Source organism: Pelophylax lessonae (genome assembly GCF_965119305.1).
Source record: "Pelophylax lessonae genome assembly, chromosome: 1".
Classification (NCBI taxonomy): Eukaryota; Metazoa; Chordata; class Amphibia; order Anura; family Ranidae; genus Pelophylax; species Pelophylax lessonae.
Genome location: NC_138768.1, coordinates 679,405,678 through 679,421,354, shown reverse-complemented (window position 1 = coordinate 679,421,354; position 15,677 = coordinate 679,405,678). Strand labels below are relative to the sequence as shown.

The window sequence follows — 15,677 nt, the reverse complement described above, 5'->3', positions numbered from 1 at the left end:
TTTTGATTTTTCAAGTTTGGGTCCTTTAGACTTTAATAGAGTTCATGGCTCAGGTCCAAACTTTTTACATGTTAGGGAGTTCTGGTGCAAACCGAACCAGTTGGTGTTCGTTCAAACTCTAATCGGAACGCTTCAAATGCTGTTGGTTGCCTTACCTCAAATGAAAGCGCAAAAGGCCCCTAAAGAGATAAATGTACACTTATAAGCAAAAACATTATATCATCTGAGCATTGCTCAAAAATGTTGTTTCTGGTTTAGCATACTTGAGACAAAATTTAATTTACAGTTTTTAATTTTTTTTTTTAACACATTAATTATAGATCACGCAAAGGATACAGCGCAATTTCTTAAATAGATCATTTTACAAAAAATAGTCTTTGATCATTTATCTTACACATTGAAAGGAGCTTTTTTTTAACTCTATTGTTTAATTACGAAGTCAGTATATATATATATTATATGAAGAACTGTACATATTTGTTTGGACACAATGCTACCCAAACATATATATATATATATATATTTTTTTTTTTTTTCATTTGAAAATAATTAGAATTGACCTTTAAATACTACATATATGATTTGAATGAGGCTCAACGTGCACAATTTTCTTTGTAAGCATTTCATAACTTTTCATATGAAAACAGTCGAGGTTGGGGGATTTATGTAAGCGTTACTTCTAACTGTGTGTATAGCTGAGTGTTGACCTTACACTTATGTACATCAGTTTAAGCACAGACATTGCAGTGTCATGCTTCCATTTAAAAAAGCCAATTAATATTACAGTTGCATGGCATCTACAATGTAGGAAATCACTCTGCAAATGTAGACAATATCACATGTTGGCCTTAAGGAGTGTGAAAGTAATGGTGGCTTGTTTGGTGAACTCAGAGTGAGAACTGGCGCTATCATAAATATACCAGCCAATATATGACATTAAAGAACAAGAAGCAGAATGGAAACAATGCTCTTGAGTACAGGTCGATCCGTTTGGCTTCCGATGGAATGACTGGCTTGACAGGAGGTGGCTTTTTGTTATTTTTGGCTTGGGATTTTCCCAGGCCGTTGTTGACTTCGATTGGTTTTCCATAACAGTCGTAATTGGACAATTCAAAATCTCTAGGCAAGCTTCCAACGATGCTAAAGTCATTGGATCTCAGATCAGATTTAGACGTGCAGACTTTTTTGCATCTTGTTTCTCCGACCTGGGAGTAATAAACAGCCAGATGAATTATTGATGTAAGAATATATAAAATAAACATCAAACTGCAAATGTTACGTCGATAACAGAATGTACCTGCTGGGAAGCAAAAACTTTTGCTTACGTTAAAAAAAAAAAGCCTCTAGTTATATTGGAAAATATTATAAAGTTCACCAAAAAGTAGTATGCAATATTGTGATAAAAATGCCTTACTCTGCACATAACATTGAAGCAAACGTAAAAATGTTTTTAATAATTTTAATTAAAAAAGGACATGTGATATTAAAGTGCAGGTAAGTAAAGCACAACTAAGGTGAAGGAAATTTGTGGACTTTGTCTTAGGCTCCATTCACACCTGAGCGTATCATTTTCAGGCGTTTTTTAGGCGTTTTCTCAGGTGCTTTTTGCAGATTTTTTGGAGGCATCTAACAAACACGCTTGTATTCTGCCAAAAAAGAAGCTCATGTACTTTTTTGATCTTCAGGCGTTTTGATTCAAGCAACAAAACGCTCATATGAGAATAGAGGCCATTAAAATGAATAGGATTTTGCTTGCTGGGCATTTTAAGACTTCAGAGATGAGCGTTTTACGATCTGAAAAAACGCTCAGGTGTGAACAGGGCCCTAAAGCTGAACTTCAGGTAGATAATAAAAAAATAGGCAGATTAATGCAACTCAGTATTCATGAACACATAATTAAATGTATTTTTTAAAATGTAAGCAGTATAAATATCTGAATTTTACTTGGGATCAGCCTCCTTAAATCTTTGTACAGCAGAGCTCAGACTGGAGAGAAGGATAAACCCTACAAGATTCCAATCAGTTGTTCTAAAGTGCAAGGGACAAGCTGACAGGAGAATTGAGCAGAGTGACAGAGGAAAACGTTTAGTTTCTCTTTCCACTGTCCAGTAACAAACTGAGGGAGGGACGAGACCTGTAAGTGTTACTGAACTGCTGCATTGAAAAATCAGGTCTCTTGTGCTGCCAGACAGAGTGGTGCTGTGTGGCTTAGCTGTGTAAATGTCAGAACTGAATGAATAAAAATATTAATCCTTTGGCAGGTAAAACAGGTGCAAATATATGCCTAAGCTTAGGTAAAACAGTTGTTAAAAAATCACCACCAGGGGTGGAACTTACATTTAATCTGAAGTATCCCATCATAGCTGAAATTATTTGTCCTCTGCCCCCTCCTATACCCCACAGTCATAATCTTGTGGTGCTGTGGGTTCAATAGAGTCGAGGGACCTGTCACAGGCATTTAAAAATGTTGACTATGCCTGCCCTTCCCGCCTCCCCTTCTCCATTTATGGATACTGTACTATAGTTTCCATGAATGAAAAGTAATCCATGAATATAGGACTATGCCATCAGCATCCAAATGCTACCTTTTTTTTACATATAGTAACTATCACTGTTAGACTAAAGGTAGGCTGTCTGCAAAGTGATTCTGCAATGGATCCTCAACACACACAGTTACAGGTTTAACTCAAATTTCTCTGGTTCTAACTTACTACTGAAATTGCTTAAATGTGTATCATACGTGAAGCTCTTACTCAATTGATACAAGGCAGAAGACTCTTTATAAATGTAGCACCCTCCTAGTATAGAGTAGTCATCTAGGTAAATATAGTTTAGCTCCTCTGTTATCAGTGGAGAAGGGGTTGATTGCTTAGGGCTGCTCCGTGTTTCACAGGCTGCTGTTCTGATGCTTCCCCCTAACTTCTAGAGGATTCTGAAAGTATAGTGGGCAGAAGGAAATAACAGGCAGCCTGAATATTTTTGAGACTCCAGCAAATCCCTGTAGAGGTGTGCTCAGAAGGTGGCGAGGGACCTCATAAATAGTCTGAGGCCTGAGCAGCAGTCCTGCAGCAGGAAACCCCTGTGCCCCTGGGGCTGCTTTCTGAAAGAATCTGTTAATAAGATACCGAGGTCCCAGCTAGGCTTAGGTGAGAGGGCCTATTCTCTAGCTGAGACTCAAGGATCAAGTGGGGTCTGGGGAACTCACTGGAGAGAGTCAGAGGGAAGTTGGTGGTAGAGTCCAGCTGCCCTACGGAGGTGTGAGTCTACATTTCTCTCACTAAGAAGAGCCTGGTGAATATCAGAAGGAGGCAACCAATAGCTGAAAGGTTAGTGACTGTGTTTAGCTTTTAAAATCTGAAAGGAGTACAGGTAACCATCAGCATAGAGACTCTGTGGAACATTCAATAGGTGTAGTGCAGCCAGCAGTTTTTGACATGTAGCCAGAAATTGAGGTGTCCTCCAGTTATCTAGTTCTACAGTTTTCGGTATCCCATGCTCCCTCCCCCTATCCCAATTCATTGTTCTTAATAAAAACCACAAAACAAAAACCCTAGACTGTTCTTTGAGCCAATGGAAGAATGCAAGAAATTATGTGTGCCTGGCTTTATGTGCTCTGAGGGGGAAAACCGGACCAAAATTTCCAGTGGCTCTCCATGGGGTGCGCTACATACCAGGTCCATGCCTCCACTTTATTGGTCATTTTTAAAATGATTATATGTGATTATTTAATGATGACATGGTCATGTTACCTATACTAATATGAGCATCTGTAATCATAATGTAATAATGATGCAGGAGGTAGACATACTTGCAAAGTGCTGATATGGACTGGTGTACCCGTCCCATTGACCGTATTCTTTTTTGCTGCATTGATTCCCTTTTCAGCTTGCTCAGTCTTTGCAATTTTGGCTTTTTCTGCTTCAATCCTCTTTGGGCTGTTCAGGAAGACCTGCACTACAGCATACTCGACGAGAGAGGCAAAGCCAAAGAGGAGGCATGTGATTAGCCACACGTCAATTGCTTTCACATATGACACCTTTGGCAGCTCTTGGGCTAGGGTAGTACATTCAGATGCCAAGCTCAGAACTGAAAATATACCTAGGGAAACATAAGGAGGCACAATTAAGGATATAAATATGGAGATAACTTGTTTGTTGCAATCTGTATTATGTTTTCATACATAAACTTGCTGCCCCTTTGCCATGGGTATACCACCCTGCCCAGTATGCCTATCATGCAAAAACCTGAAAGTGGAGAAGGGGATTTGTTTTGAAGTTTAAAATGAATATAACAGTCCTTCAAGTGCTGATCCTGTGAGAAGCACTATGGGTGGCTTACATCATTGCGTTTCTTAACCGTCTTAATAGGTATTTACCTTAAAATGAATGGAAAGTGTATTTTTTCCAACCAGCTTGCTATGGGGACACAAGAAGAGGAGGAGCCAGGATCACCACCTGGGACCCAAGAAGAGGAGGATCGGGGCCACTCTGTGCAATACCAGAGCAGGTGAGTATAACATGTTTATTATTTTAATAAAAATAAAAAATACTTTAATAACATTTTCAGGTTCTTGAAAGGAGTACTGGGGCGGGGTACTTTAGCGTTTTCAGGAAGCTAGGTACAGCACCCAGCTGGCCCCTCCCTCCAGCCATGATATGCCTGCATTGCATAGAGAAGCTCTGAAACCCAATGATAACATCTATGTGTCTAAAATAAGGTTTTTAGTGTAGATGGCTAAAAAAAAAAAAACATTACTAGGACTTGTGTCATAAATTAAATGAATTAACACAGCTGTAGAGTATTTTATGGTAACTGAAATTACGAAAAAACAATTTCCATACTTGGAAGTCCAGCCTAACGTGCACACACATGCATCTGACCAAAAAATAAAGAGTAAAGGCCCGTACACACGCACCGATTGTGGGCCGAACGATCAGTCGTCTTTTGTCCAGTGCTGTCGTGTAGATTGAAGAGTGCTAAAGACAGCACATGAATTTTGTCGGCCAACAACAACCGACTGCAGAAGTGATGTCATGTGATGGTTAACTTTCCGTGTGTTTTTTCTTCTCTGAGCATGCCCAGTCTTGCTCATCTGCTTTTTGTCGGCCGAAATCTGTACTGACTGACGAACAATCGGCCGTTCTTTGTTGGCCAACAAAAATTTTAAAGCCTGCACACCAGATTTTGTTCGGCCGAAAAGTCGCAGTCGGTTGTCGGAAGCATCATACTAACAAGCCGACAATCGGCCGATCGGACGTTGGTCGAATATTTACGGACGACAATCGGTACGTGTACGGGCCTTTATGCTGAATAACAGAGCAGACATGACAGCATAGTTCTTACAGCTAAGTGACACTCCTTAAAGACGTGCGATGACCATATGATTGGGTATTTCTCTGGCACCATCCAATGAACCCATGTTATACATACAGATGAGAATGTTTTACTGACATAATGAATATGGAACATCGATCTGAGAATGAAAAATGAGATCAGGACATATGAAATAGTGAGTTACATATATGAGTAGACTTGTAAATCTTGGCATAATATGCAGAGCATTAATTCACAGTTTTTAGCGGAATGTATCACGTAAAAATGATGAGTAAGAATAAAATCAATGTCCTTGTTGTGCATAATTTGATTGTTGTTTAAAAGATGCCGCAAAAATGCTGCTGCTGGTTTACAAGGAGAAACAACATCTACCAGGGGATCCCAATTACCCCTAATGACAGACACTAGTTAGGATTACTACTCTAAAAAATTATGGTAATCAAAAGTCTCTCCGAGCACAGAAAGCTCATATAAAGGCTCCACATTCATTAGCACAATAAGGTAACTGATGTACTTGTCCTGCAAAAGTTCTGAAATATTGCTACAGAATTATATTCCACTCCAGAGAGCATACCCACAGGATTCTTCTATCTCTTAAGAACATCCAATATAATGCAAGAATTATATGCTCTTGTCATTACTTTCATCATTCCTGCTGGATATTCTTTACTGTAAAATAAATGAAAAAACTATCGGGATGTAAGGCCCCTTTATATTGCCTACAGGAAATAAGACCTTGTTTATAAGTTCTACAGGTCTCACTGTTGAAATCAACAGAGACATATAGGAAGCCAGCTTGCCGATAAATCTAAATTGAAACTACTGTTTAGGATAAAATAAGGTTTGCCAAAATGAAATATAATAAACCCCTCAATGGAAATGATGTGAAGTACAGTAGTTACTACTTAAAACATTATCACCATTTCCATATAAATACAAAAAAATACTTAGGGATTTGTGAGGATAGACACACCAAGTATAATTTTGTACACACAGTATATGGCCAATAGTATACCGAACTGCTTTGGTAATATCACATACACTATATTGTCAAAAATATTGAGACACCTGCCTTTACACGCACATGAACTTTAACGGCATCCCAGTCTTAGTCTGTAGGGTTCAATATTGAGTTGTCCCATCCTTTGCAGCTATAACAGCTTCAACTCTTCTGGGAAGACTGTAAACAGGGTTTAGGAGTGTGTCTATGGGAATGTTTTACCATTCTTCCAGAAGCACGTTTATGAGATCAGGCACTAATGTTGGAGAGAAGGCCTGTCAGTCAGCAGCTCTCTCCTCTGCCTCCTCCTCACTCATTGGAATGCTGAGCTGTGGAAGGGGGGGGGGGGCGGTGGGCTCAGGCTTATAACAGCTCACTGAGAGGCTGAGCCGGGTTTTGTTTTAGGCACCTAATGGATCCCGACTCCGTGGTCGTGATGGCGCGGTGCCTGGACTGGCATCTGTGACGTCAGCAGAGAGTGGACTTCAGACCACTCTCTGCTGAAAATGGGTTACAGGAATGCAGAATGAACTGCACTCCTGTGATCCTAAGGAGCTTTGGCTGTATGTCTCCTTTAACCACTTTACCACCGGAGGATTTTCCTGCTTTACGTCCAGGCCACTTTTTGCAACTTGGCACAGCGCGAATTTAACTGACAATTGCGCGGTCATGCAACACCGTACCCAAACTAAATTTATGTCCTTTTTTTTCCACACAAACAGAGCTTCCTTTTGGTGGTATTTGATTACCTCTGCGCTTTTCATTTTTTGAGATATTAATAAAAAAAGAGCAAAAATTTTGCAAAAAAATTGACATTTTCTACTTTGACAGTTAAAAAATATCCAATATATTAAATTTTTGCCATATATTTAGGCCAAAATGTATTTAGCTACATGTCTTTGACAAAAAAATTCTCAATGAGCGTATTTTTAACCGCTTTAAGACCGGAAGATTTTACCCCATTCCTGACCAGGTTATATTTTGCGATTTGGCACTGCGTTACTTTAACGGACAATTGCACGGTCGTGCGATGCTGTACCCAAATTAAGTTTATGTCCTTTTTTTCCCCAAAAATAGAGCTATCTTTTGGTGGTATTTGACCACCTGTGCGATTTTTAATTTTTGAAAAAAAGAGCGACAATTTTGAACAAAAAAAACCCAATATTTTTTACATTCTGGTATATAACATTCCCAAAAAAAAAATTAAAAATCTAAATATTTTAACATTTTAGGCCAATTTGTTTTCTGCTACATATTTTTGGTAAAAAAAAAATCACAATAAGCGTATTTTGATTTGTTTGCGCAAAAGTTATCACGTTTACTAACTACGGGAAAGATTTGTCATTTTTATTGTTTATTTTTTTTTACTAGTAATGGCGGCGATCTGTGATTTTTTTTTTTGCAGGACTGCGACATTGCGGCGGACAGATCGGACATTTTTGACACTTTTGGGGGTACCAGTGTCATTACTACAGTAACCAGTGCTATAAATATACACTGTTACTGTAATAATGACACTGGCAGGGAAGGGGTTAACTTTATTGATGATCAAGGGGTTAAAGGTATGCCTCATGCTTACTGACGTGTGTGGGGGGAGGGGATTGTGTGACACAGACACAGATCGCAGGTTCAGCTATGCTGAATCCTGTAATCTGTCACTGTCTGTCACATAGGAGATCCGCCTGCTTTGTTTACACAAGTGTTCGGATTTCCTCACTCGATCTCTGACAATCGGGGAAGAGCGACGGTGATCACCCCCTCTCCTCCCCTGGCGCGACTCCCGCTGTGTCTGAATATAGTGGGAGCGAGCCTCTGTCGGCGTGCGCAGCGCCGAGAGGGGGCGGGATCCAGCGAAGTAAGTCTACGTCGCTGGACGATAACAAGCCACTTTGCCGCAGTACCAGCTCAGTGAGCAGTCGGCAAATGGTTAAGAGTTCCCTTCACTGGAACTAAGGGGAGAAGCCCAACCCTTGAAAAACAATCCCACACCACAATCTCCCCTCCACCAAATGATTTGGACCAGTGCACAAAGCAAGGTCCATAAAGAGATGGATGAGCAAATTTGGGGTGGAGGAACTTGACTGGCCTGCACAGAGTCCTGACCTCAACCTGATATAACACCTTTGGGATGGATTGGATTAGAGCAGAGGCTGTTAGCCAGGTCTTCTCGTCCAACATCAGTGCCTGACTTCACAAATGTGCCTCTGGAAGAATGGTCAAACATTCCATAGACACACTCCTAAACCCTGTGGACAGCCTTCCCAGAAGAGTTTAAGCTGTTATAGCTGCAAAGGGTGGGCCAACTCAATATTAAAGCCTACAGACTAAGCCTGAGATGCCATCAAAGTGCATGTGCATGTAAAAGCAGGTGTTCCAATACTTTTGACAATATAGTGCATATAACATTTTATAGAGAGCTATTTATCCATCTTGTTTTTAACCTACATTGTTAGACAGGTTTATTTGGTTTGTTAGCAGACTGGTGGGTGAGTATATCAAGCTAGGAGCCGGCTGTTTTCCACACACCTCTTTTAGTCCCCTTTTTCTTCAGTTTTTTCATATACAGGGATGGAAACGCAGAGCATTACCTGCCTGTGTCTCATTTAAGGTCCCAAAACTGCCCATATTTTATATGTAATCAGGGATGAAGACACTGTGCTTTACAGGCTGGTGCCTCATTTAAAATCCCAATTTGTCTTTACTACCTATACTAAAGGGATTGAGGTGTGTGCTTTCCAGCTGGTCATTTTTTTAGTTTGCACCCAATGGCTATTACACAGCCATTCATTTTTCAATACCAGTCATGGATGGAAGCAGGTTGGGGGAGGATCGGAACACCTCAAAGCCCACCTGTTTCCCATCCATCCATTAGCAGTCATGTGCTTCAATTGTGGAGACACTCAGGTTGAGTAGTGTTAGGACTGCAAGATACACAGAGTGTCGTGAAGAGGCCTTGCAGCTTACACATGCGTTTGCAAATGTGTGTTAACCAAACCCCTGTTTTTAACCTACATTGTTAGACAGGTTTATTTGGTTTGTTAGCAGACTGGTGGGTGAGTATATCAAGCTAGGGGGCCAGCTATTTTCCACACACCTCTTTTAGTCCCCTTTTTCTTCAGTTTATCCATCTTGCAAACAGTTTTTTTGAAGTATTTTACTTTTTTAAGGACAAGTACCAGGTATAGACAGTGCCTTCTATTGCACTGAGCAAGCCAGTATGAATGTTATGCCCTGCATATTACAATACTGTATATTATTAATTCTTTTGTAAGTAGTGGTATAACAAAATGTGTCAGAAGATTTGTTTAAGCTTTACTTATTGTGGATAGACATTTTTTAGTTGTAGGCAGAGCCATCCACTGGTTTTCTATATGTCTTGGACACTTCATCAGTGAGACCTTCCTAGCATAATTCCTCTCTCTGTTTCTGTCTACCTGGGAATTTTGTTTGTTCTCACCCACCTTTGGTATTGTAGCAACTTCTGTTTCCTTTTTTCGTGAAAAAAAAAAAAAATGTATATACCATAAAATCCATGCAGAAGATTCAGTCCCCTCTCAAAGTGACAACAGCAGGTGTGCAGACCCAGTTGCATAGAGATCTCATCATTATAGACCCTGAGAGATCTAAGAAAATGTTAGGTTGTTAAAAGTATAACTAAAGGCAAAACTTTTTTTTTTTTAGCTTTGAGCTATTTGTTCTGTTTACCGTAATCATGAAAAGTGAAACTAAAAGGAAAATCCCAAATTTTGGGTTGTCCCCATAAAAGTAATAGAGGTGAAATAATCTAATGAGGACACTAGTTATGGTGACTTGGGGTCCCTAAGACAGTCCTTAAATTTGTAGAGATTTCCTCTCACTTCCTATTTGGTTATGGGACAGGAAGTGAAGGTAAATATCTCCAATGGGACAACAATGAGAAAAATAAACCTTACAGGGATTATAACCCTCCCTTACTCTATCCAAAATGTAAAAAAAAAATCCCTATAGTTATACTTTAACTCCAAAATCTGTAAAAACTGAAATAACACTTTTTAGGTGGACTGACACTTTTAAAATTAAATCTTGCTCCAAATGAAAAATGCCAATTTAAACTGCTTGATTTACAATATAAAAAATAGATGCCAAGTAGCAATGTTCACTATGACAAAACAATGGTAATAACTTTCAAAGTAACAGCCAACCAAATGTTTTCCAACTCTGCACACAAACTCAACCAATATTGGTTACCTAATGGTACCCTGGCAGCACTGGCATCAGGGTTGATCCAAAAAGATAGCCAGGACAGGACAACAATCAGCAGAGTCGGAGCGTAGACGCCCATCATATAGAAGCCCACCTGTCTTCTCAAGGTAAAGACAACCTCAACACATGTGTAGTAACCTTTATTGAAGAGAAGATAAGAACACATGTAACAAAATGTATTTATTACTCACAAATATTCTACTATAAGAAAACTCATGTATGAATCAATGCAACATTGCCATTGTGTTTTCTCTGTACCCAGTTATTTATAATGAATACTTTATACAACAGTCTAGGAGAAAGAGTGGCTTGGTTGGGTTCAGAGGGATTTTCCACTTTTATCCAAAAAGAAAAAAATTATACAAAAAGCTAAATATAATATTAAAATACATATAAAAGTCCTGTTGTACCTGCCAAAATACTTGTTATTCTGTCAAGTCATTTGTTTGATGGAGTTTCATGCTTTTTTTCCAGACAGTATTACAAATCACTTTTTTGCAGGTTGACATGCATTTTACGCACATCAAATTGCATTTCCCTACCTTAAAAATAATCTTTGGTTGCTGATCATGTGCTACTGTTAGGTAAAATGCACTGCCTATGCAATTTACTTTGTTACCAATGATTTTTGTGTGTAGCACTGTAGCACAGATAAATGAACAGGCCTGGTTGATTTATAATACATATATATTGACATAGTTATCTAATGTAGGGAGCTCTCATCTGCAATTCAATGAAATTGAGTGTACACAGTTAAGAAGCTTTACCTTCTGCTCCCATTAATAGCAAATAGTCCACTATCGTAGTTCTGGATCAGGGGTGGCAACAGGGAACTACAGTTGAAAAACAGGGAGGTTAAATGGATAGCTGAGTTGGACACTATACAACCCAAAGGTTTAAATGCTGACTTTGATTTATTCTCATTTTTGTGAATGTTATCAGTAATTGTGTTATGTGAAATTTTACAGATCATATTGTGGATGGAGAATATGGTGGAAACACCAAAATAAAATGTTTCCAATATATTGTATTTATTGTGCAAATGTTATGGGTTTGTTTCATTCATGTTGTTCTGTGAGAGCAGTTCTTTGATGCAAATTAGTAAAAGAATGTGTGGATGTGTACATAGGTGTTATATATTACTGGTTGTAATTAACATTTACGATTGTTAGCTTCATTTTCATACTTTACTTGAGGATTTTGCAAAAAATTAAATTATTTGAGGTGCTGCAGAACTACTATCATGGACTATGTATACATGTTAAAGTTTGTATACATTTTTTTGAGCCCCTTTGTATACAGTATATACAGTTATGAGTCATTCAGCTATGTGTGTGTACATTTCAGCTTGAGCTATTGATCTGTGTTTATAGCAGATGTTTGTCAACAAGCTATAAGGAGGTAACATCTCAATCCCTCCTAGATTATAAACTCTGACAAGTAGGGTCCTCTGATTCCTCCTGTATTGAACTGTATTGTAACTTTACTGTTTGCCCTCATGTTGTAAAACGCTGTGCAAACTGTTGGCACTATATAAATCCTGTATTATAATAATAATATTATTAATAATAATAATAATAACGATGATTACATCTACATTTTTAGTTATTACCATAACAAAGCAAATATGTACCAAACCACTATATCCTTCCTTCAAACCTCTAATTCTGGGTCAGTTGTACTGATGTGGTCTCATTATAGAGAACCTATCAGTAATTGAACCACTCCCCCTTCTTCCCTTGCACTCCATAAATATAAGTTTAGTTATCTCCTTTCCCTTCCTTTCAGTTTGACAAAGGAGCGAAACCGCTCCGAAACATGTTGCCGCCTACTTTGTGACATCAACACGGTCCGACATTCTCCGGCCATAGATCCTTTGTCCTCTTGCGTTTCAGCCTGGTTACATCTCCAGGCTACTTCTTTTCCTGCCTGTCAGCTCCCGCGGCAACAACTCCCAGACAACCTACTTTGCTCCTCAGAGATATTTGGACATCTGGTTGCCTGTCCAGTGCAGCCCCCACTGTAACATCCAATTGTGTCTCTGCCTAGTACAGTGGGGATCCATGACAGTTCCATCCATCCTCTCTGGACCCTTGCCAGCAGCTACTGGCCTCCAAAGGAGAAATATGAGTCTCTCATCCATGTGAGTGCAATTCTTTTACTACTTGTATGTTTTTTTACTTATTAAACAGATACACTGAGAAGGCAGCACCTTCTTTTTCATTTTTTATTCTCAGTTGTATTGATAACTGTGATATTTCTTAGTACTTGCTTTATTTTTTACATTAGCCTTTCTGAGTGAAGAAATACCATTAGCAGTTGGCTGCTAATTTCTCAGAATACAGACAAAAGGAACCCAATTTCTCTATGTGGCATTAATAGCTAAAGACTGAACTCAAGGCTTCCAGCAATGAACCTACAGAGTATATAGGCATGCCGAACACAGGTGATTGCAAATGAACAGCAAGCAGGTGCACTGCCAGAAGGCTTCAGTCTAATCCATGATAATTGTCAGTGCAGCCCTGCGAAAAATAATGCAGATGGGGCTAAAGAGTTGCCTGTGTGCTCAAGTTCATTTCTATTTTGTTTTTATTTATGTTGTATATGTATTAGCTTTTATTTACACTCATTTGCAACTGTCTTGTAAAACTTTGTGCACAGCTTTATTATTTTTTAAACAAACACATCGATGTATTTCAAATAGAACTTTAGGAATAAAAAATATTTTACAAATCTTCTAAAAATATATTTTGTCCGTTATTTTGATCTGTGACGTGATAATAAAGTGGCTCAAATGGGGCCATTCACCAGCTTTCTATGCATTTACTGTATTTATCAGAAGAGAGGCTTGTTTAAAAGACACATTGTTCCACGTCAAGTATTTAAAACTCTAAGCAACAAGAAGAGCATTAGCGTTTTTAAAGCAGCACACTCCCACGACACGGAAATCAATAGATCTTAACTATGTCTTGACCTTTTCAAGCTGCAAGAGAACCTGGCCCATGCTGGCAAAAATCAATACCCAGGTTTCCAGAGCTCATTCTCTGGTGTTTGCCCCATAACATTCTTTACATGGACTTCTAATACTTCTTACAAACTCATACACTTTCTTCTTAAAATCCACTAGGAAACCTCGGTGGAGGTGACTCTAGATTTATTGGTACTTTGATGTGCACAATTACAGTATAAAACAACTTCCCAGATGCTGCCCTGAAATGCTTCCATTCACTCATGTTTAGTATACTAAAAATATGTCTGATTAAGATCTGGCTAATGTTACCTGGAGACCAATAAATCTGGAAGTGGCTGGGGGAACCCATTACTGAGAATATTTTATTAGGGGAATATTTAATAACAGCAATTTAGAGACATTTGAACAGAAGGGAACCTTGATAGTGTCTACATCAAAGTGATCATCTGTAAACTTCTTAATCTCTATTACCACGTAAAGAGAGAGAGAGAAAAAAGAGCCTGGCAAATGTAAAGGATATTTTTAGAGCAAAACGTCTTACCAAAATCCTTAGGGGTCGGTTCACACCAGATGGCAGCAATTTCCTGCACAGCCCAAAGCATAGATAAGGCATAATGCCGTGTCTCCAATGTTGTCAGTTCACCATTTGAAAAAAAGTATTGCATGCCTTATTTAGAGCAGTGAGTTTCAACACGAACCAACTCATCGCAACACTTTTACGATACATATAACTGTATAGAAATGTCACTGAAATTTCAATTAAGCTTTGTTACAAGAAAATAAACAGTACAATGCACCGGGATTGGCACATTGGCACTGTGGCACAGCGCACATGAGTGGCCATGCGTTTAGCACAGCTCATTAATGTGAAAAGACCCTTAAAGTGATTGTAAACCCTTTCATTTACCTAGTGAAGTGACTGGCCTTAGAAGATACACAGAGATGAAACACTTCCTACTACATACATTGTACCTGTTTATCTGCAATGTTCTCTTCTCTACATCCGTTCAAAGTTGGGAATTTATTAAGCTTTTCTGAGCTGTTAGAAATAAGGTTATGGAGTAATGAAGTAATAAAAAAGGGTAATGAAGTCACATTGAGCTGGATATCCCTCACCTATAGCTTTTTCTCTTGGTATCAGGAAAACTTATCAGAAGTGACTCATGCTGATAGCAGAGGAGTAAAGCAGTAGACAGAAATGACACTTAGTTCTCTAGATAGAGACAAGTACACACTATAGAAGGATATGCTTTATTCATATTTCATGTCTGAGGTTTACAACCACTTTAAGGAAATATTTGCTGGAGAAATTCAGTGCTGCTACTTATGGCCACCTTCTGAAAATGATAGTTGCATGGCTGCCTGGTTAGTCATATGCGTTAAAGAGACATTGTCACCTTATCCATTTAGGGCACAGTCACCATGTCTGTGAAAAGCTCCCCCTGACTACTTAAACTGATGTTTCCAGCACTTCTTCACAGCAACTCCTTCTGTAAAATAGCCAGTGATATGACGCAATGCTAAGGCCTAGTAAGCAATCACTGTCATACTGTATGTTGGAGGGATGACGTTAGTGCTTCCTCTGCCAACAACAGCCAACACTGGTTATTATGGTAGCAGCTGCAACTGAGGAAAGGACTGTAACAGATATCCATGAAGAGGTAAGTATAATGTGGTTTGGGGTGGGCTTCAGACCAGCACTGTTACATTACCACCATGTCGCTTTACTTTTTTTTTATGTAAACGACCCTTGGACAAGCATACAGTAAATGAAGTTAAAACACCTAATCTGTATAATTATTAGAGGGCAGCGACTTGATGATAGTGGAAAGGAGGATTCTCTACAATCCCAATAACCTTAATGATCAGGCACCTCCACCATCACATTCACAGTGGGACGATAAAAGGAGAGAGTTATATGAGCTATGGCATTCCTAGCATCTCCACCAAATGTTGGCACTATGAGTCTTTTACAATATACACAGGTATATCTAGTGCCTGATAGATACAAACACACTCCATACAACTAGAGAATTTTGTATGACTCAGACCTGCTATTCATGATGAGCAGAGGGAGAGGATTACCAACGTGAATTTAATTATTGTTAGAGGGTGGCTACATACATTCTC

General features: G+C 38.9%; 1 protein-coding gene across 1 annotated transcript in view; it reads right to left on the bottom strand.

Annotated features, from left to right (window-relative positions):
- Positions 1-214: 214 nt before the first annotated feature.
- GLRB (glycine receptor beta) overlaps positions 215-15,677 on the bottom strand; it is a 247,734-nt gene continuing 232,271 nt past the window's right edge. The window contains exons 8-10 of the mRNA XM_082243467.1: positions 10,562-10,714; positions 3,809-4,098; positions 215-1,205 (exon numbers count right to left, since the gene is read on the bottom strand). Of these exons, the coding sequence (XP_082099593.1) occupies positions 909-1,205; positions 3,809-4,098; positions 10,562-10,714 (740 nt within the window). The 3' untranslated portion in view covers positions 215-908. The remainder of the gene's footprint in view (positions 1,206-3,808; positions 4,099-10,561; positions 10,715-15,677) is intronic.